The 20,657-nt window shown below is 38.5% G+C and overlaps 1 protein-coding gene across 1 annotated transcript in view; it reads right to left on the reverse strand.

Moving 5' to 3' along the window:
- The window catches only part of MAP3K9 (mitogen-activated protein kinase kinase kinase 9), a gene marked incomplete at its 5' end in the record, with an annotated part of 59,382 nt that overhangs the window by 21,943 nt on the left and 16,782 nt on the right, over positions 1-20,657 (reverse strand). The window contains 2 exons of the mRNA XM_083863131.1: positions 2,060-2,208; positions 9,382-9,562. Coding sequence (XP_083719257.1) covers positions 2,060-2,208; positions 9,382-9,562 — 330 coding nt within the window. The remainder of the gene's footprint in view (positions 1-2,059; positions 2,209-9,381; positions 9,563-20,657) is intronic.

The raw sequence follows: 20,657 nt of genomic DNA on the forward strand, positions 1-20,657 counted from the left end.
GCTTAAAAATATTAGGTGATGTCCTAAAATACATTAATTCATCAGTTTTGTGGACTGAAGTAGGCCAAAGGGCAGCTGTAATTAAAAATAAAAATCACTTCACAAAACTTTGCAACAGCCAAGGCTTGGTTCTTCCCTTTGATTTTAGTGTTACTGAGATTTTGCATTTGGGAGTTCTACTTTCAAAACTGTGGGTATCAACAGGTTCTACGCTGGAACGCATTTGTGTTTATGGCTTTTAATTTGCTTCTTTTATCAAAACAGAAAACTGAGGATGTTAAAGAGTGCTCTGATGATCCCCTGCTGCTGGCCAATTAGTAGCAATGGGTGTTACAGCTGGACTGTCAGCGCCATAATCCCTGTCTCTTTACCTCAGGTTTTAAGCGTGGCAAAGCAAACGTGACCCAAAGCAAAACAAAATGCTGCAGCCAGCCAAATGCATGAATGAGTGAACAGGATAACTAGCAGGTGGCCCGTGGCTTTTATTTTCCCAGGCCTAGATCAGCCATTATTTGCACTAATGAGGACAGTTGTAACATATAACTCTTTTCTGCGAAGAGCAAAAGTTCAGCTTTGTTGGCTCAGTGAAGACCACCATGGCAGATAATTCAAAAGTAAAAGCGGCATTAGAGGAAGAAGAGTTCACCCGAGATGGGAAACAGCCCGTTTGAAAAACGGCTTTGGTGAAGGGGCAGAAAGTAATTGGGTTCTTTTGTTCTGGTCTTCGCCCTGCACAGGGAGAAGCCAAGTGTTGCAAAGCCACGTGGGCGCTTCCCCCTGTGCTGCTGAGTTCAGGCACTGGCCATGTGCCTCTACCTAACCCGCCCAATAGAGGGGGCATTATTTTTAAATCCTCACACATAGTTAGGAAATCTGGGAAGGCATGTCAGAATAAACTACCTGGCACAACACTGAGCTGGTAGTTTTATCAACTCTTTCAAACAGTTTCTCACTTTACACTGCCTCCAAGCTCCTCTACCTGCAACTCTATTGTTTACTATCCAATAGGATAGCTCTTTTCTAGCAGAATATAGGTGAAATTTTTACTTTAAATTAACTGAAGCCTGTAACCTAAAGAAAAGACCAGAAGAACACAAAAGTATTCCAAAAGCAGGAAAAAAAAAATCCATCAGAAACATTTTCTTCATGATTCATATTGCTTTCCTGAGGCTAAAAGCACCAGAGGCCACAGAGTATCAGTTCTATGTTGAGATTCATTCTTTGCTCACCAAGACTATAAACCAAGTTTGATTTCTCTTTATCTTGTTTTCCTTTCTGCCAGATAGGTATAAAAATGTTTATTACAAATAAACATCAAGAAATCCTCAGGAATAGGGACATAAACAAAAATACTGAAGATAAGGAAGAGAGAGAGGGCAGCAGAGGAGGAGGGGAAAAGGGACAGAGGAACAACTGAAACTCAGGAGACATGAAAGTAGTTTCAAAGGCCAGCAGACCAGGTCACATAAGTACATCTGAAAACTACCTCACAAAATCCTTTTTAGCAACTACAGCAGCTCTGATGACTAAGTCCTGTATTTCTTCCACCTCTCTGTAGCCCACCTTGGGCATGAACTACCTCCACAGACAAAGCAGAAAATCACATCATTCTGACTGAAAATATGGGTTGTTTTGGAGTGTGAAAGCCACATTTAAACCCTCTCCCTGAAATATCAGTAGGATAAAGTTTCATGTCAAACCAATCTGACACTACTAGCAAGATGTTTGAGCTATGAATTTTAAAACTAATTAAGACTTCAAACAAGACCAAAATATGTGAAGTTTTGGTGTTGGTGAGTTCTCTACTACTAGACAACCACAATAACCCCCCTTTTCCTATAAAGCCAGTTGATAAAAAAACCCTCATTCATTATTCTGGGTAGTAGACTGACTGTCACAGCACACTAACAGCCAAGTCTGGCTCCCACAATAACCTGCACCACTGAATAAAGCCACTGGAGAAATCTGTGCTCCTAGGTAACAAAACCAACACAAAAAGGCCATGCTCAACAGCACTCTAGAAACAGCACAAACCACACTCATACCATAGCTGGCTTACCTTCCATGAGTTTGGCAAAAGGCTCAGGACAAGTGGAAGGGATTGGAAGGGCAAGCTTATTCATAGCAACACCATATGCTACTGCAAGACCATCAATTCCTCGGAATGGTACTTCTCCTGTTAGCAGTTCCCAAAGCAGCACACCATAACTATTGGGAAGGAAACAAAAAAGAGAAGAGGTGTTTGACTTTAACACAGTCTTTGTTAAGCAACAAGGTACATGAACCCGGGAGTTTGGTACACTAAAGAAATTTAAGTTTGCAAGACATGCTTATCATGAATGCCAAGCTGGTGATCTGCCCTATTTAATTTGCTTTTTTACTAAGTCTGAAATAAGATTACATTTCCACCTTTTAGGCAAAAATAATCCTCTCGCTGAAACTGGGAACAATCAGAAAGCCATAAATCTTCTAATTGAGCTTCAAACTGGAATCTCTTAGAATGCCAAAAAATATGAAGACGACTTGTTTGGTGGCTTGTGATATCTAAAAGTAAGTAAAAAAAAATACCTCTTCAGAACTAGGTTGTTATCTTAAGATGTTCTACAAAATACTACCTATGAAGTTATGGAAATAGTTCCAGGACTGTTCTCCCCTAAAATATATGATGAAAAACATAACCTCAGAATATTTTTTTCTGCTTCTAGGAAACCTGAAACAGAAACTGCTTGTTTATACTTGACAACCTGACATTTTTTTCTTCCCCTGATCCCTTACTCTCTTCTGAACCCGTTTACCATCCATTATATTCTGTGGTAGTGAACTCCAAAAATTTAATGTATTGCCAAAAACCACTTCTGTGTATGAGTTTTGAGCTTGTCACTTGGTAATTTCATTGGCTTCCCTGTAGTTCTTTCAATACAAGAAAGAGTAAACATATGTTCCCTATTAGCTCCTTCCATGCTGTTCATGATTTCACAGGCTCCCATTCATCCTGCATAAATCATCATCTTTCCAGACCCCCAAATCCTAATCTAGCTAAATCCTAATCTAGTTACTATCCTGAACAGAAGCCATTTCATATCTTTCAGTGACCTTGACATCTTCTGTTGAAATGAGCAAAATCCCAAAGTTTTAAAGATATGGGGAGAGGCACTAATGGTATTGCTTGTTTTCTTTCTTTCCTATTAAATTTTCATTTGCCAGTTGCCTTTCTCACTCTTTAGAAAATGAGCTAAGTTATCCATAGTAGTTTCAATGTGTTTTTACTGAATCACAGCTGCAAAATTTACAGCCCATAAATTGCACATATGAAATTCTCCCATGGGTACTACTTTGTATTTATTATATAATACTTTTCTATGATTTATTACTATATTATACCATCTATTTTATCATTCATTATAGTAAAACTTTTCCTCATCTCTCTGCAGTAAATTAATTTTTCCTATCCTGAATAACTTGAGATCATCAACCATGCTACCTAATCATTTGTCGTTTTTTTCAAATCACTTGTGATTGTGTTGAACACAGAATTCCCCACCAAGAAAACTGATTTATTCCTTCAGTAATTAAGAATTTATTAAATGTTGGGGAAAAGACTTGCTCTCTTTTCCCACATCAATTTACTTTATTTAAAAGTTTATGATGAAGGATTTTGCCTAAAGTCTTTATGAATCCAAATATAGTATAAGCAATTTCCCACTTATCCACATATTCAGTATCTCCTTCAAGCATTTTCACTTTTCACAAGGTATTACATTTTCTTCTACAAAAACTGACTCTTCCCCAGATATGCTCACATGTGCACCAGCTCCCTGCTCTTTAGTGCTATTTCTACCATTGAGAAGAACTTAAGATCATACTATGCTAATACTCAGGAAGCTCTTTTAAGACTTGCCACCACGTCTGCTGCCTTCCATTTCCCTGGTGCTACACCAGTTTCAAGCAACAGATGACACAGCACAGTTATTAACTCAGCTGACCCTCATGTTCTTGTAGAAATTTTGGGCTGTACTGTAAATCTCAGGAATTGTTACTGTGGATTTTATCGGGCAGTTTTAACACCTCTGTGAATTTACTGCAGTAAGATATGTCCTCCAGGCTTGACTCCCTTAAAGATAAATTTTCAGCTTAAAATGCTTCTTTGCTCTATTCTGGCAGACACAAGTCACCAAAGTTTTTTTCTGGCATAGCCTTATCTTCTCTGCACTCCCATATTTTGCTCACCTCTGGGCTGTTATGTTCTCCTACAGCGTTTCAAACTGTGCTGCATTTGAAAGCAAGGGATTTGGTTTTACGCTTTAAGAAGACTCTCCTCAAAATCCTTTTATCTTCTTTGTTTTACGTTCAACTTGACAGAGCTCAAGTCAAAGCATAATTTTCCTCATTTGGATACAGACTGTGCTTCTCCACTGTCTTCTTCATTCTTCTAAAGGATTTCCCATACATTCACTCAGAGCTTTAACAGATATCCACATTGCGTGATCCCTTTTTGTTGTTTTTACACAAATTTCCCAATGTTGTCATTACCCTTGAGACTAAACACTGTAATGGACTAATTTTTCTTAATTTGGCTTGTAAAGTTATAAAATCTAAGTATACGTATATTTGGACCGTGTCATACTGTACAACCTTGAAGGCCTCCTAAGCACACCTGAAAACCAAATGAAAAATTGTTTCTCTTCCTACAAGCTCCTTAAATAGCTGCTCCATGAAAGAGTCTGAAGCTAAAATATATCCATTTGGGAGTACATTATCACAAACTCTTGCGATCTCTCTTCTACCCCATCACACCTTTAACATTCCCTGTAACTGCTGTTACTTTAGTTGGACACTGTAACAGTACTTTTCCTACTTAGAGAAAGGATTTTAGTCACTAAAGATTCAACCTTTGCTGCTAACACAGCTATTTTACTTTACTAAGCAGAATACGATATTTTTTGATCTACATGATCTTTTGCTTTTTTCTTACGTAATTCACACTCTTGATATAATTTATTATTTCTTACTGTCTCAAGAGCATTATCTGAAAAAAAAAAACAAACCCTAGAGTCTAAGGAGTTCCCATTTTCTTTTTGGCCTTCTAGGATTTGTAAAACAGTCAAAGAAAATGAAAACTGAACTGAATGTGTATTTGGACTGTCTAAATCTCATTGATCATCCATGTTACTTTTCAGTTTGGATATGAATGTTGATAGTTAAAGGTAGTAAAATCTACCAAAGAGATGTATTATTACTTTAACACCAGTATTAGATAAGTACTACTGATGTGCTAAAAACAACTTCTTCTGCAGGGTGGAAAAAGGAATAGACAGATTGGTGCTTCTTCTACTTTGACACTAGAAGTGCATATTGCAGAAAAGATCACTTTGCTTCTGACAAAACTCAATGCTACTAGCACTTCACTGCTGAGAATACTGCTTCCACAGAACTGGGGAATACTGTTTTGTGGCACTTGAACAATAATCCCAAGTGAATAAACACCAAGAGAGGTGCTGAACAAAGTGTTTTCCTATTAACTCCCAAGCAGAAGATTGGGAAGTACAAAGAAAAAAGCCAGATCAGAAGACTTACACAAAAAGCCATAGAAAGAAAGAAACAAGGGCCTCTACTCACTCCCAGTGGGGAGAAAGAAGAAGGGATCAAGCTCATTTATTTTTCCAGCACCTAGTAGTAATTTTTGGACTTTAATTATGAAATGAACCATGTGACACAACCCATGCATCCAAGCCAACTGACACTTGTGTGAATAATTAACCATCTTTCAGTGATCCAGTAATCCCTTAAGCCATTTAACATCAGGTTCAATCCTACTCGCTGGATTTTCAGGGCAAGGGAGGCTGGAGGTCTGCAGGATTTCACATGTGATTTTGCCACCTCCCTTGTTAGTCTGTGAACTTTTAAAAAACAAGTGATTTTTTCTCACTGGTACCGTTCCATGGCATTTCTACCATAAGCTTCTCTTATCCATTTTCCCAAGGTTCAACGCTTTCCATGAGGAATGAATTATCAGCCCAACAAAGAGATCCCAGTTCCAAAAGAAACTAGAACATTACTTTTTTTAAGAAAAAACCCCCAAACTTCATTACATTTTTATGGCTATTAACAGCTGGCATTTTGTATGTTAATGAACTGGCAATTCCAGAGATGACCCTTCCTGCCCATTTCACAACAATCAGCATCATGGGCTTCTCCCAGATGAGTTTCTCCTATTATTGCTAGTCAGCACTCATCTGACTGGTACTGAAGTGTTGCCAGTGCCTCATTACACACAGAAAACTGCAGAAGCCTACAAGTGGTCAGTTGTGGATGGAACTGCTTGAACAACTCTTGATTAAAACAAAATATTCTAATGACTGAAGTTTCTACACCCAGCACTGAATGCCTGAAACTCCCTGATCTGTTAATCTGATGGTTTTAGCTAAGGCTGGTAGTCCATTCCTAAATGGAAATTAAATTCCCAGTTATTTCACTGATCTCAGAACAGATATGGCTTAAAAACATCTAAATTGAAGAACATAGAGAACTCAGATGAAGGTTGTATGGTGCCTTTATATTCCACATACCAATGCTACTGACAAAATGACTGTCTTTTAAGCAGCACAAGTGAAAAACAAAGTGTGCAGCAAACAAGAAATATATTTAAACAGCCAAATGACAGGAAAATTTTATTTATACGCCCACTAACATTAGAGTACAGTACTGGATGAGCTGCAATATCTATGCTTCAACTTTACTCCTGTAATGCAAACATATAACAGATTTACAGGAAAGGACTTATTTAACTAAAACTATGGTTTCATTCTCCTCTGTGCAATATAAGCACAAGGCTTCTACTGTATATCTAGAACCTGTGGGTACAGCACAACAAAATTCACAGCAACAAGTATTCACTAGCAAGATTTACTAAGTACTGGTACTATGAACAAGCTTCAACAGTGGCCCAGACTGGTGATAAATACCATGTGTGGCCATTCTTCACTGTTTTTGAGTTCCTTGCCAACTCTACTCTAGAGTAAACAGATGGAGCTTTTTAAATGGAGCTTGAAACATGTTTTGAAAAGATGAAGCAGTCAGTTATGATAAGACTGACTCAGGAAATTTCAGTCCTAGCATGCATCTTCACCTCTGTGAAGAAGGTTTGGGTTTGTGTAGCAAGAACACAAGTAGAACAAGATTTGTGTTCAAAGGCTGGCTAACAGTTCAGCCAGCAGTATTATTCTAATAAGCTTTAAAGAAAAGGTGTTGAAATAAAAGGGTTTGTGAACATTACAGACAATTCTCTTGATGCTGCATAGACTGACTGAAAGGTTGTTCGGCAAAAAAAACACCCTGTGACTCCAGTGATTAACCAAGTGGTTGAACTGGACAAGAGGAGGGGCAAATCTAATAGGATAAAAAAGTTCATCCTGTTAAGAATTTCAGGTTGCATCCTTGGGTGGGGACAGGATTTATTACACAAGTCCATGACTGCTTTTGTAAAATCTAGGGCTTACAATCATTGACAAGACTAGTAGTGATTGTACTGGTAGCCATTTGTCCTCTGCATACATGTTCTTTTCAGCTTATTTAACTATGAATAGAGGTTTTAGCCACCAGAAAGAAAAGGCTTATTCAGAGACAGTATATAAATTCTCTTAATGGTGATGACTCTCTGTTTAAGGGAGAGTAAGGAACTCAACCTCTTTTCAAGGCAAGACTGGTAACTATAACAAGAGAAAGTGCTGAAGGAATCTTAAAGACAGAAATAAAGTATTCTGAAAAATGAACAAAAATTTCAGTTATTTGCAGTCCTTAAGTGATTCACAGTGCTTGAATCAATGACCAAACTGCTATTTTTGCACAGGTATAGAGGCACTAGTGCTACCTTCATAAAAATCACCAACCAATTGAATAATTCTTACCTTTCTTTAAATGAATTCATACTGGTACAGAAGATCTACTGATCTGTTCATAGCATGCCTGGATTAGTAAAGTTACAATTACAGGAAAACTGTTCCCCTTCTCCCTTTCTCTCAGGTTATCCTTAAAGGCCCTTCCTGGCACTGCTTCACAGAACAGCAAGTTTAGGTTTGAGGTTGACAAGCTCTGTACAAACCAGTACCATCATCACATGCACAGAAAAGGTGCACAGCTTTAAGATTTTCATTTCTGCCAGACTTCACTGCAAATAAAAGCCTGGTTCTTGCTCAGTTTGTCTCAGATTAGCTACAGGCTACCAACCACATTTAGTTTCCAAGTCAGAATTTTTTCCACATTATCAGAGTGCAAAATACAAATTCACAGACTTATCACAAGGCAATACATTATCTATTCAGCAAAACTGAAGATATGGACAAGGAAAATTAAAATCCCCACACCAAATAGCTGCCATAACAGCCAGAGAAGTTTACCAGCTGGGCTATTTCTTTATCCTGAAAGGTTTTATAGCATGCACACACTTGTGGAAGAAAATTAGTGGCCAGCAACAGAATCTTACTGCTATGAAGACAAATATCCTGACATTTCAACACTTTTTTTCTCAAGAACAAAATTTTCTCAATTTCATCTGTTTTGGCTGTTCAGTACTAATTCTAAGTCATCCAGCATCCAGAAAAGTCACTGCCCTGGAGCTACTTACTGAATTCTGTATTTACCAATCCACTTTACTGTGGTATTCAAACTCAATTTCTGGAAGTATACGGGGAGCCAACCCTTATGCTCCTCCCCACCAAATTAGCTCATTCACAAAAAATTCCAGTGCATGAATGAAAAAGACAATATATACACACAAGTCACTTTTTATGAATTACATACTCAGATGGACCCAGATAAGAAATCTATTATCCTATGGAAAAGACTAGAAGGGTGGGAATAATGAATAAAATTATTGTGAAAGCAAAAAACATAGTATTCAGATTGAAACAGCAAGGGGAATTCAATTAAGTACAGTGTGTTTGTGTAGACTAGTACATTAGTGACAGATTACTACCAAAACAAAATATTTCAAAATTATCTTGTATGTAAAACAGTAAAAAATAATACAGTACTTCTCAGATTGTGTTATGGCCTTTGATTATGTCAGTCAATAGCCAAATTAGCACAAAAAGTTTGGTTTAGAAAAAGCAGAGGGAATTTGGATTATGAATCCCAAAATAATCTGAATGAAAACTTACAGAACAACAAAAATTTAGAGGCATGCAATAACTGGTCCACCACTTACTTTCTACAGCAATAACAAGTCTGAGATAAGTCTTGACAGATGGAAAGCTGATGGATAAAGCTTAAGACTTGAATTTTAATATTTGGTTCACCATTACTCATTATTCTTACACATAAAAGAGACTTCCTGGCAGGTGTAGTTACTCTTTAGTATCCAACCACTTAATGCCAAACCAATACCTCCAAACATCGCTGCCTTTGGAGAACATTGAGGAGCGGATGACCTCGGGAGCCATCCAGGCATAGGTCCCAGCTGCGCTCATTTTGGTAGTTTTGTGCCATTCCCTGGCCAGGCCGAAATCCGTGATCTTCAACATCTTGTTGCTCAGATCTCCATTTTCCACTTTTTCGAGTATCAGTACTGGAGAAAAGGGGGGGAGGGGAGGAATAAAAGGTATGCAGAGTAAAGCTAGTATTTATGCAAAAAAGATTTTCCTGGAGATCCCCGAATTTCAATATTTTCCCTGGCTTTTCATTATTCAAACATACCATACCCTATTACAGGTTATTCCAGACTGATCCCTTCAATATGACAACTGAAGAGTTCTCTAGCAAATAACTTCAAATTTAACCATAGTATCAAGCCCCAGAGAAGAAATACGTAATAACATAATTATTTAATATAGTGCCTAGTGACATTCTTATAATGCTCTGCTAAGAGGAAGTGAACCACTGTAACTTCTAGAAATCCAGATGAGGGAAGACATTTCCTAATTAATCCTCTCTCAGCAAACCAGTAATAGCATCTTTTTCTTGAACTGCTTAGAGGACTTTTTTTTTTGTAAATCCAGATACACACACAGGCTGAATATACCCTTCATGTAAATGTGTTAGGAGTAGAAGCTCTACGCACAATTTTTTTAAATCACTATTGAAAAAATGTGGTTTTGAGTGGTAATAACATGCCTAATTCCAGAATGCACATAGATCCCCACAGACTCCCTCCCTCATCATTATTAAACTACTTTTTTCTACCCTGTTTCAGTAGCAAAGGAGTCCGTAGCCAAGAACTTCAAAAACACCTTGATGCAGAACCCAAGAATGCTGTGATACATGACACACTCCTCTGTAGCTGGAAAGTTGTACTGTTACACCACTGAGTGTAAACCAGAGCCCACAAGCATCCACTCTGCTTTAGCAGCAGCTCATTATCCTCTTTCTTTATCTTTGTGCAAAGTGACCACTCAAGTTGCACCAGCAATGCAACATAAAGCAACAGAATATAAGGGCACTAAACTTCCATAACTAATGGAACCATAAGTCCCATGAAATGATTTTAAGCCACTTTGCAAAGCACCACAAAGAAAAAAGTATTTGTATTACTATAATTCCAAAGACTTCACATCAAAAATCACCAAGCCAGTCACACACCATCATTATGCAGCTACTCTGTTTTTAATGTCATTACAGACACAACAGACAGAGTTTTCAAAAAACATGAAGATGTTTTTATCTTCTTCTATGGATGCATCAGTTGCAGAAAAACCAAACCAAACCCCAACCAAACAAACCCTCCCCCCCGCAATAATCTCCATAATCAAACGATCATGGATGATAACAAAACCTATAAAAGGCAAGAATGTGCTGCAAAAATTACAGAAAATAATCTTCAGGACCATTTTCAGCAGTCCATGAAAAGACTCAAATGTCAGCCTCAAGCTACCACAGTGGGGGGGGGGGGGGGAGGTTTGGGGGGTTGGGTTTGTTGGTTTTGTTTTGCTTTTTTGTTTTGGGTTTTGTTTTTGTTTTGGGGGTTTTTGTTTGTTTGTTTTTTGACTGGGGGAGTATCATTCCTTCTAATAATTAAAATGGGAGTTCCCACCAAATAAACCCCCAAAGTGTTATTTGAACCCTTCTGAATTATGAGTAACACATATTCACACTGTTAAAATACTGCTTTTAGTTCGATAATAAAGAAATTGTCTGTTCTTTGAAAATTAAAAAAAAAAATCAGTTGCCCTTTTACAAGGCTTCAAATTTCATAAAATACTACTTCAAAGATTTTCATGGGGCAACTCAAGATGAGAGGAAATTAGACCTATGGTTAAGCTCCTGGTCCTTGCTTCTTCTGCAAAATTGCTAAGATGACCGAATGCTCCATTTGTCTAATCACAGAGAAAAGAGATTGAGACCTAGAGTTACTGTTCGCTTCATTTTGGCAAAAGCATATGCATTTTTAGAGTAATACCTCAGTGCACAACAGAACTACCACAAGAAACCAAGGTACAGAAGGTGCTTTCCTTTGGGCCTCTTCTTGAAATAAGTCTAACTTTTTTACTTCTTTCTAGAAGATGAAGAAGTACTAAAAGAAATTGCTATCAAGTCACTCATTGATTGCAAAGTGAAAAGCTTCCTAGAACGTACATAGTGTTTCTTTTTCTAGCTTGTACCCATTCTGCCTAAAGAACTGGCAGAGTAACAAAATGTAATCTTAAATTTAAATGTGGTAATTTAGAGATGTACAGTGATGTTGTAAAGTTAAAGTAAAACTTTGAGAGAAGAAAATATGGGTTTAGGGGATTTTGGGTTTTTTTTGCTTCCCTGCATAATCACAATAAGGTACGAACAAATTTATTGTTCACAGATTATATTCTGTCTGAATGAACTCAATAGCAGGACAGAGCATCATATATCACAGCTAATACATACTTTGTACATACCTTCCTGGTAAGAGGTTATTTAAATCTAATTACCTTGATTTACAATAAGTTCTAACTAAATAATTAGTACCTACATAGATCTTTTTATCCAGAACTTGTTCTTTTGTCAGATGCAGGGTAGTAAGTAAAATTACCATGACAAAAGACCACAGAGAAGAACAACAAAAGAGATGGATTCATTTCAAGACTTTGATTCCTTAGTTACATCCTTGGCTCCTTTTCTATTTCCTTGTAATAAATGCCTAGGATACTAATTTTGCAATCCAAATTTTTAAAAATTAATTTTAAGAATGGTATCTCTTTCTAGCATCTGTTTCAGTTCTCTTTATCATGTTATTCAGTATGACTTGTAACTGCCAGGAGTCTCCCTCGCCCATCTGTCTGATTTTCAAACCATAAGCCTTGATTCTCCCCTCTTGTTTTTGCCTGAATTTCAATGAAGAACTTGCAAATAGGTGAAATATTAATTCATTTTGGTCACCTCCTTAAAAAAAAAAATCTTTTATGGAGAACACACAGAAGGTGCTGGGACACTGCAAATGCATTTTGCTTATGCTAATCAACATGGTCTTATGTGCTTCTGAGTTTTACCTACAATCAGTTATTACATCTTGTTTAGTGCAAGCCCTCTTCTGTAAGTACTACTTCTGTACTTGTATTAGTCCATGGCAAAACAAACAAGATATGTGAAACACAGACGCCACATGCTCTCTACACTTACAGAGTTAATGTACTTTTCCCTCTCTTAACAGATTTAATAATTCAGGACTGAGATAACAGTGGCTGATGATCAACATCTGGCCTAACTGTATTGAGTTTGCATGGCCAGGTTGTTGTAGTGGGAGGGGTGGAAGATGCTAGAAGCTTTCCCTGTGTCCAGCAGAGCCAATCCCTGGTGGTTCTAAGATGGATGTGCCACTAGCCAAGGGTGAGCCAGTAGGAAGTGATGGTAACACCTTTGTGACAACATATTTCAGAAGAATTTAAAAAAAAAAAATGGTTCCCATGCAGATGCAATAGCATCAAGAGAAGAGTAAAGTGAGAATATGAGAGGAGTAACTTTGGAGACACCAATGTCAGTGCAGAAGGAAGGAGAGGAGGTGCTCCAGGCACCTGAGCTGAGCTTTCTCTGCAGTCTGTGGACAACCATATGGATGTAGAGATCCACCTGTACCACATGGAGGAGGTGGATGCCTGAGGAGGCTGTGACCCTGTCATACTGGAACAGATTCCTGTCAGAGACCTGCAGACCTGTGGAAAGGTTTCCTGGCAAGACTTGTGACTGCATGGGGGCCCCATGCTGGAGCAGGCTGTGCCTGAAGGACTCCACCCTGTGAGGGAAGAGTGAAGAAGAGTAACCCATGTTGCAGCAGTTTGTGGAGTTGTTGCCTATGGGATGGACTCATGCTGCAGAAGTACCTGGAGAACTGTCTCCTGTGGGAGGGACTCCACATCGGAGCAGTAGAAGGACTCTTCTCTCTGAGCAGCAGCAGGAGCAATGTGTGATGAACTGACCATAATCCCCATTCCCTCTCTCTCTATACTGGTGGGGAGAGGAAATAGAGCTGGGAAAGAGGGAAGGTGGGTTTTTTTTAAGGTCTTCTTTTACTTCTCATTATCCTGCTCTGATTTTTTTACTAATAAATTCAATTGACATTTCTAATTCGAGTCTGGTTTTGCCTGTAATGGTATTTGATGAGTGATCTCTCCCGGTCCTTATCAAAACTCAAGAACCCTTTGTGATATTTTCTCTCCCCTGTGCAGGTGCAGAGGAGAGTGACAGAGAGGTTTTGGTGGATGCCTGGAATCCAGCCAGGGTGAACCTACTACACTACCAAAACAAGTTCAGGCACAGATTTAGAGCACTTGCACCAAAAAACAGCTAATATACCAAGGAAGTAATCTCAATCTTGTCTGCTGATTGTAAAGATCTGCAAGTGATACAGAGGTTTAAAATAGGTAGAAAATTTAATAGAGAATCTTTCACGTTCCCAGCCCTCAAAAGAGTGACTGTTCCGCAGCAAAGACACTGAACCCAGTCTGCAAGCAACCAGGGAAGAACAAGATCCAAACCAGCAGGAACATGAAGAATGTGTGTCAGCTTGTTAGGGGTGGATCAGCCTTTCCCTGTTTCAGCAAGGCCCATGCAAGAAACCTCTTCCTGTGCGCATGCACAGAGCCAGCCAAATTGTAAATGAAGATCTGCTATGTAGTACTGCTCCTCTTTTTCCTCTGTAGCACAGGCTAAAAGCTAGTCTTAAGTAGCATGGTAGGAACCAGCAGTGTATAAAGGGGACTGGTGAAGCAAATCAGGTATTACAAGCACATTTAGACAGCTTTCACCATCCAAATGCTGCAGCAAAACAACTTAATATAGGAAATCACCATGTTCTAGGCATACTGTCCAAGTGCAAAGGAAAGCACAGTGGCTTAAAGTAACCTTAAAATGGTCAGCAACCTTCGGTGAAGTGCACCATGCATGCGTGTCCTTACACGAGTAATAATCCATTAGTCCTCACACATGTTTTCATATAATCCTGAAAGACTTGGAACTTGTCCTCTGGAAAATAAGCATTTGACAATGAAAAATTATTACAGCTCACAGAAATTCTGTCCAGCAAGACAGCTCTTCAATACTCCATGTGTCCCAATGTAGAATGAATATGATCAAATCTGCCTTAGTATCTCTTCACAAGCCCTTCCTTAGATCAGGCAGTCATCCATATACAGAGACATATGATTTAGCTGTGTAATTCCAACCACTAAGAGTGTATTAAGAACTTTACTACCACATGGATTTTCAAGAGTCATTACTGACCCTTGATTTGACCCCACTGTTTTATCCCTTGAGAGCCAGGCAGACTGCAAGTGCTGAAAGACAACAGTCAATCAAGGCACATTAGAGAGCTGAGATATAAAGGCAGAAAATAAATACTAGGCCTCCTCTTATGTAGGTTAAGATGAGATAGTCCTTTTTCTTTGAAATGAAAATGTTTACTGAGCTTCCTCCATATTCTTCAAGAATATCTTTGGTGGCCTACAAGAACCATCAAGATATTTTCCTATCAGACTCTTGTGAAAAATTTCCTAATTTTCATTGTTATACTTCCCATACTTTTTGATAGAGGTTTCCATCTATGTGATGCTTCGGCTTCTGCTCTGGCCAAAACAAGTTGCAGTAACAAAGAGGAAAGGCAACACTGCATGGCATGCCAGTTTCAATCCATACAAAGAGTGATGGGGTGGTAACTCTGTAAATGCCGGTACCATTTAAGGATGGTTTCTTACTTAGTATGGAAGTGAAAGAACAGATGATGTATCCAGGATCCTCTTATGCTTGTCTGTGATTTGAGCTAGCAGCTATTCTAGCAGAGTTGAAAGCAATGGAAACCAACTTCCTGAGGTCAGGTGAAGCCAATTTACCTTCCCCACTATTAGCACCATTCCATATGTATATTAATAGCTAGTAGGCTTTCCACAGATTCCAATTCAGTCAGTCTTACTAAAAGTCATTAAGTCTTTGAAGAACCCAAATTCTAGTGACAACAGATCTCAAAGGTTTTGATTCTCAGTTTCATGAGCCACAGCTGTATATCAGTGGCTTCAAGAAGAATGAAGGTTTCTTTTCTAGAGCCAGGGACAACTTAGATGCTTTTGTTGCCTAAACAAAGACTTGTACTGAAAACAAACATCACAGGAACAGATCCACCAAAGTAGGACTGATACAGTGTTATCTGACACTGAGTCAGCTCTTCCTCCTGTTCTACTGAATTCCAAATTATTATGCTTTACTAGAAAGACAAAAAACATCTGCCTTAGTATTCAAAGCAATACAAAACCCAACTTAGTTAAGATTTCTAAAATGCCATCATATCCTTCAGCCTCCATGTAGTTCCTACTGCTGGATCTTCAGTTCTGTCTCATCGTCACAAGTCACTATGGAGACAGAGGCCTTTTGGAAGGAGAAATCACTGCAGTAAAAATACTGACACCTGCATCTTCCACATTTTGTTATTAAGGACATCGTGTACGGTACCAAAACCACTGGTTAGTTCTAAGTGGCAAAACAGAGGACCAAATGATCAAATGAATTCTGAAGGAATACAAACTGAAGTTACAAAAAATAACAGTTTAAATGCTAGCCAAGTTACAACTCTGCCATAAATTAGCAGATAAAACTACAGAAGGTTTGCCCTGGAGACAAGTAATAAACATTTATACAGAGATGAAATTCTGTCTTGCATGCTTGCAACAGATGCACACCTGCCACAGCCTCACATGTTCAAAAGGTCAATGTCTTCTCCTTCCCATTCTCCCCCCTCTATTGCCGTGGATCATTAGAATGAAAGCTGGCTTACATGAAACCAACTCACAGCCTCTCAGAAGGCAGTCTTCCCAGGCTCCAAACTGTCAGAGAAAGGACAAAGCCTCTACAGAAGGGGTTCCAAGCATACGTCTAATATACACGTCTGAATTACCCTCCACAGGGGCCTGTCATGACTGGAAGCACATCTGTGCTAAGTGCTTACTCAAGCCACACAAATCTCTCTGGCCTGGTATAAACAAGCTATTTCAATTACAGAAGTTCCCCTATACACAAGATGTTCAAGAGATATTTGATGAAAACCAACTTACTTATCGTTCCAAGATTACCTCAGTGGTCTAAACATGTTTAGAATTAAGTTATCAGAAATACATTGTTCTATTAGTATGACAGCTAATGTAAGCCAAACTGGTACTACTGTAAAATAGGTCTTAAGTTAAACTGTCCCTTTGCCCACAAAGGCAGCTGAAGGTCATCTCTCATTGCATCTTGCACCATTCATCTTAATAACCATTGAATCAGTTGAAAAGTCAATGGTGAACATCACTGACAAACACCCAAAGCCTTAATGCAAGTAAGACATCATTTCCACATATTGTACATGGGTTTTCACTACTCATGTACCTATCAGAAAGACGTAAGGGCAGATATACAGATACACCAAAACAAAATAAAGATGGGGGATAAAGATGTATAACCTTTGAGGGGCATAAAGCTATATGTCCTTTGATCTACTTGCACCTGTGTCTTAAAAAACCCTTAGAGATTGGGTAAACCATACCTAATACATTTCACTTCTACTTCTTAGCCACTGCATTGGGAACTTTAAAACTGCTGAGCAAATTTCGGTTTGGGAATATTTTGAACTTTGCTATAGTGTTGTAATGCAAATAACTGCATTGTTGATGTACTCTTCATTCTGCTTAACCCAACTTATTTGTATTAAAATGTTTTTCCTCTTTCCCCCTCTTCTATGATAGAAGCTCTAATTCTGAATTTCTTTCCTTCTTTCTGCCAAAACATATACATTTCTATCCCTTTCCTTAAATTTTCTTCTTCTTAAACCCATATACTCTCCTTCTAAACATGCTCCTGTATGCTACACAAAGAGAAAAACCATCTGCAGCAAATCCTTCAATCTGATCACTAAACTGAATATAATGAATCATTACTTAGGTTTCAAATTTGTCAGTATAAAACTTCAGTCATATACCTCTTATTTTTAATCCAATGCTATACTACTTCTAGTATGCACAAAAAAAAAAAAAAAGTTTAAAGAGGTAGATGGCTTTTGTCAAGGAAATTTTTCACAACGTAAATTAAAGGAAAAAAAAATTGGCAATAAAATTAACCATTTTAATTCTCTGTTCTGCTCACATTACAGCAGCAGAACCAGAAAATGTATTACAATCTCCTTTCACAAACTGATACTCTCCCTGGAAGGTGGTAACACTGTCAGATTTTTGCTTGTTTCTTTTGGAATGCTTGTTATAGTTTTCAGATACACTTTTGGACAGCATTCTTAGTGTCCAGTGGGCCAAAGCAATGGGGAACAGCTAGTAGGGAGAAATAAACACATTAACATATTCTGATCCAGCTGCTAGCAATATCAGAGAACTGGCAGAAAATGGCTCCTCAACTGTCAACAATAAGTGTCAAGGCAGCAAAATATGGTCATAATTGCCTTTTTCTGATTTCTGAGCCTAGAGAAAGGATTAGGTTAATCTGCATAGAATTATAGGTTAATCTGCAAAGAATACTCCTTTGCTTTGCTTGTGTTGTAAGCTGACTCATCACTTCAGAAGCAGAACATTCAGGAAGGAACTACTACAGTGTGATCTTCTACAGCAAAAATAAGCCACGTTTATCTATCAAAGTAGAAGAAAGGGGCTGCTGTCTACTGCACAAAACAGTATGAACAGCCAGGCATACCAAAAGCTGACTTCAGCTTTCTCAACTATTCTGCTGTTGTATTCCCAGTTTATTTGGCACACAGCACACCAAGAAAATGAAGAAATTCCTGACTTAAAAGACAAAAGCTGGTAACAACAATACCAAGGAAATTAGGATTACCCTGCAATTCCACCACAAGAATTAACCACCAGACTTCCCCTTGCCCCTGTACTTCATGACAACAGCCATATCAAGAACTTCATGCTCCATTTCTCGGTCCAGAGAATGTGTGTGTGTGTGTGTATTACAAAATGTGAAAAAAATTGCAAAAACATCTAAGACAGTCTCTTGTATGGTCCAGCTCACAGTTCACACCAAGTCAATTATCTGTGCGTGATGCTACTCAATAAACCTGGCACACCAGAATAGAAAGCTATTAGCTAATGAATGTCAGGCCTGATGGAAATGGTCACAATAATTAGGTGAAGGAGAAATACAAAAAGAAGTAAGAGCAGGACTAAGTGTAATGAAAACTGAAAGCATACAGAAAGAAATACGTAAGGAATAAGGTTAGAAGACAAGGAAACCTACTGTGGGCATTTTGGATCTGTCATCTGTGGTACACCAGGATATAATTCTAACTTGATGGATGATTGCTGGCCTCATACTTAACTTCCATACAACTTCTCCCAGTGGAGACAATACAGTCAGATTTTTGTGCCAGAGTAACTACTATTCTTTCATTGAAATACAACAGTTCTTAGGCAGACCATGAAAAAAATTACTACCTAGTGATAAAGCAACATTAACTCACATATTTTACTGTTATATTTTTAAGCTTTATCAATTTTTCATAGAGACATGTACCATTTAACAGTGTTTCTAGCATGCTAGGGTGGATATCAGTGCTTTGAAACAGGTTGGGAGAACAAAGTATCAGAAGTTCTTTTGCCACAAATATATGAAAAACTGACTGTAAAGGTACTTCAAGCAAGTCTGAGCTTAAAAGGAGCTTCTGCACCTGGAGACAAAGCAGGTGGTAGAGGCCAGGTGAGGCCCTGACTGATGGCTACCAAACAGACCTAGATGATGTAGAGTTGAGAAGGCCTGAAACCCTCAAAGGTGCCAGAAATACCCAAACACCTCTAAGTGTCAGTGCCCTTCAGTAGTTCTGTTTTGGCCTCCACCAACACTGGCACTACTGTGGGTCAAATGCTTTGTCACCCAACATCCTACAAATGCAGAAAGCAGTCACATCAAAACAAGAGGAAAATCTCCAGCAAAAGTACTCAGCTGTAAATGTATCCCACTCACACCCATTCCCAGGAGCCTCTACCCATTACTTTGTGTAGTGCTTTTGTCTCTTAGGGCCACATCAGCTGCTGACATAAGCCAAGAGCTAGATGGCAGCAACAGCAATGGGTGGAAGTGACAACAGGAAGGACTATAAATAAGATAAATGACATTGTTGTTTTATTTGCTGTACAAACATTCAATTTCAATATTTAAATCATTAACTAGCTGCATGGACTTAGTGAAGTTTCTTCTCCAGTCTCCCTTTTTATCTGGACTTTAAACAATGTTTCTGCTTTACTTCCAAGGCTTCACATCTATTCTCATTTTGTTATGATTGAAGAGAGGTGAAAAGTTAAACACTATGACCTCATAGGCTGGAAAATGGCAACGGAAGTCAAACTCACATTAAATGACACGATTTTGCCTGACTTTTCTCTCCCAGAATAATACCACACCTTTTTGACACAGTTGGGTGTTTTTGCAGATCATTCCAGAGCAACTGAAGCACCAATGGACACAACAGCCAAGTACCAGATTTGTTTTCCCAAAGGCTTTCTCTCCTGTGCTACTGTACAATCACTGTTTTCAACATCATGAAGGCCAACTGGAAAACTATAAAGAAGGGAACTAATGCTTACCCTGTCATACCTGGAATGTGAAAGACTGGCTGGAGTACCATTGTGGGTGGAAATATTGGACACATTTTATTTCTTCCTCCATCCTGAAAACAGAACAGCCTACTGTGGCTTTACTGACCAAAATACAAACTACCAAAAGTGGTCAGATGGTGAATAAGCATCAGCCCATCTACTTCCTCCATTTAGATAATTCAGGTCCTGTAAAGAGATAGATCTGATCAGATAGATCAGACTGAGTCTACCAAATCCCAGGTACAGGAACTTCATGAAAGAACAAAGTAAAATCTTTATGAAAACCAACACTTTCACTCCAACATCCTTAAATGCAAAACATGAGCAGGGTTTCAGTTCTAGATAATGCAAGTCATTTCTGTGGTATGATTTAAGAGTAACCCAGGCCCATACAGAGAAGTGCTACCATTAAAACATCTCTCTGCCACTAATACAGTAGAAGTCTCAAGTGCAAGAGGTGAAGGAAACAGAAAATATTTCCATTTCCAAACAAATCCAAATTTATCCAAAAATTGCTTAACACAAATTTCCCAAGAAAGCTGAAGGCTTACTGAAGTCGAAGGTTTGCTAGAGCAGATAAAAGACTGAGTAATATCACAGGATCCAAACTCTGCTACCCACCCACGGCAGAAT

This window comes from Zosterops lateralis (assembly GCF_965231275.1).
Source record: "Zosterops lateralis genome assembly, chromosome: 6".
Classification (NCBI taxonomy): Eukaryota; Metazoa; Chordata; class Aves; order Passeriformes; family Zosteropidae; genus Zosterops; species Zosterops lateralis.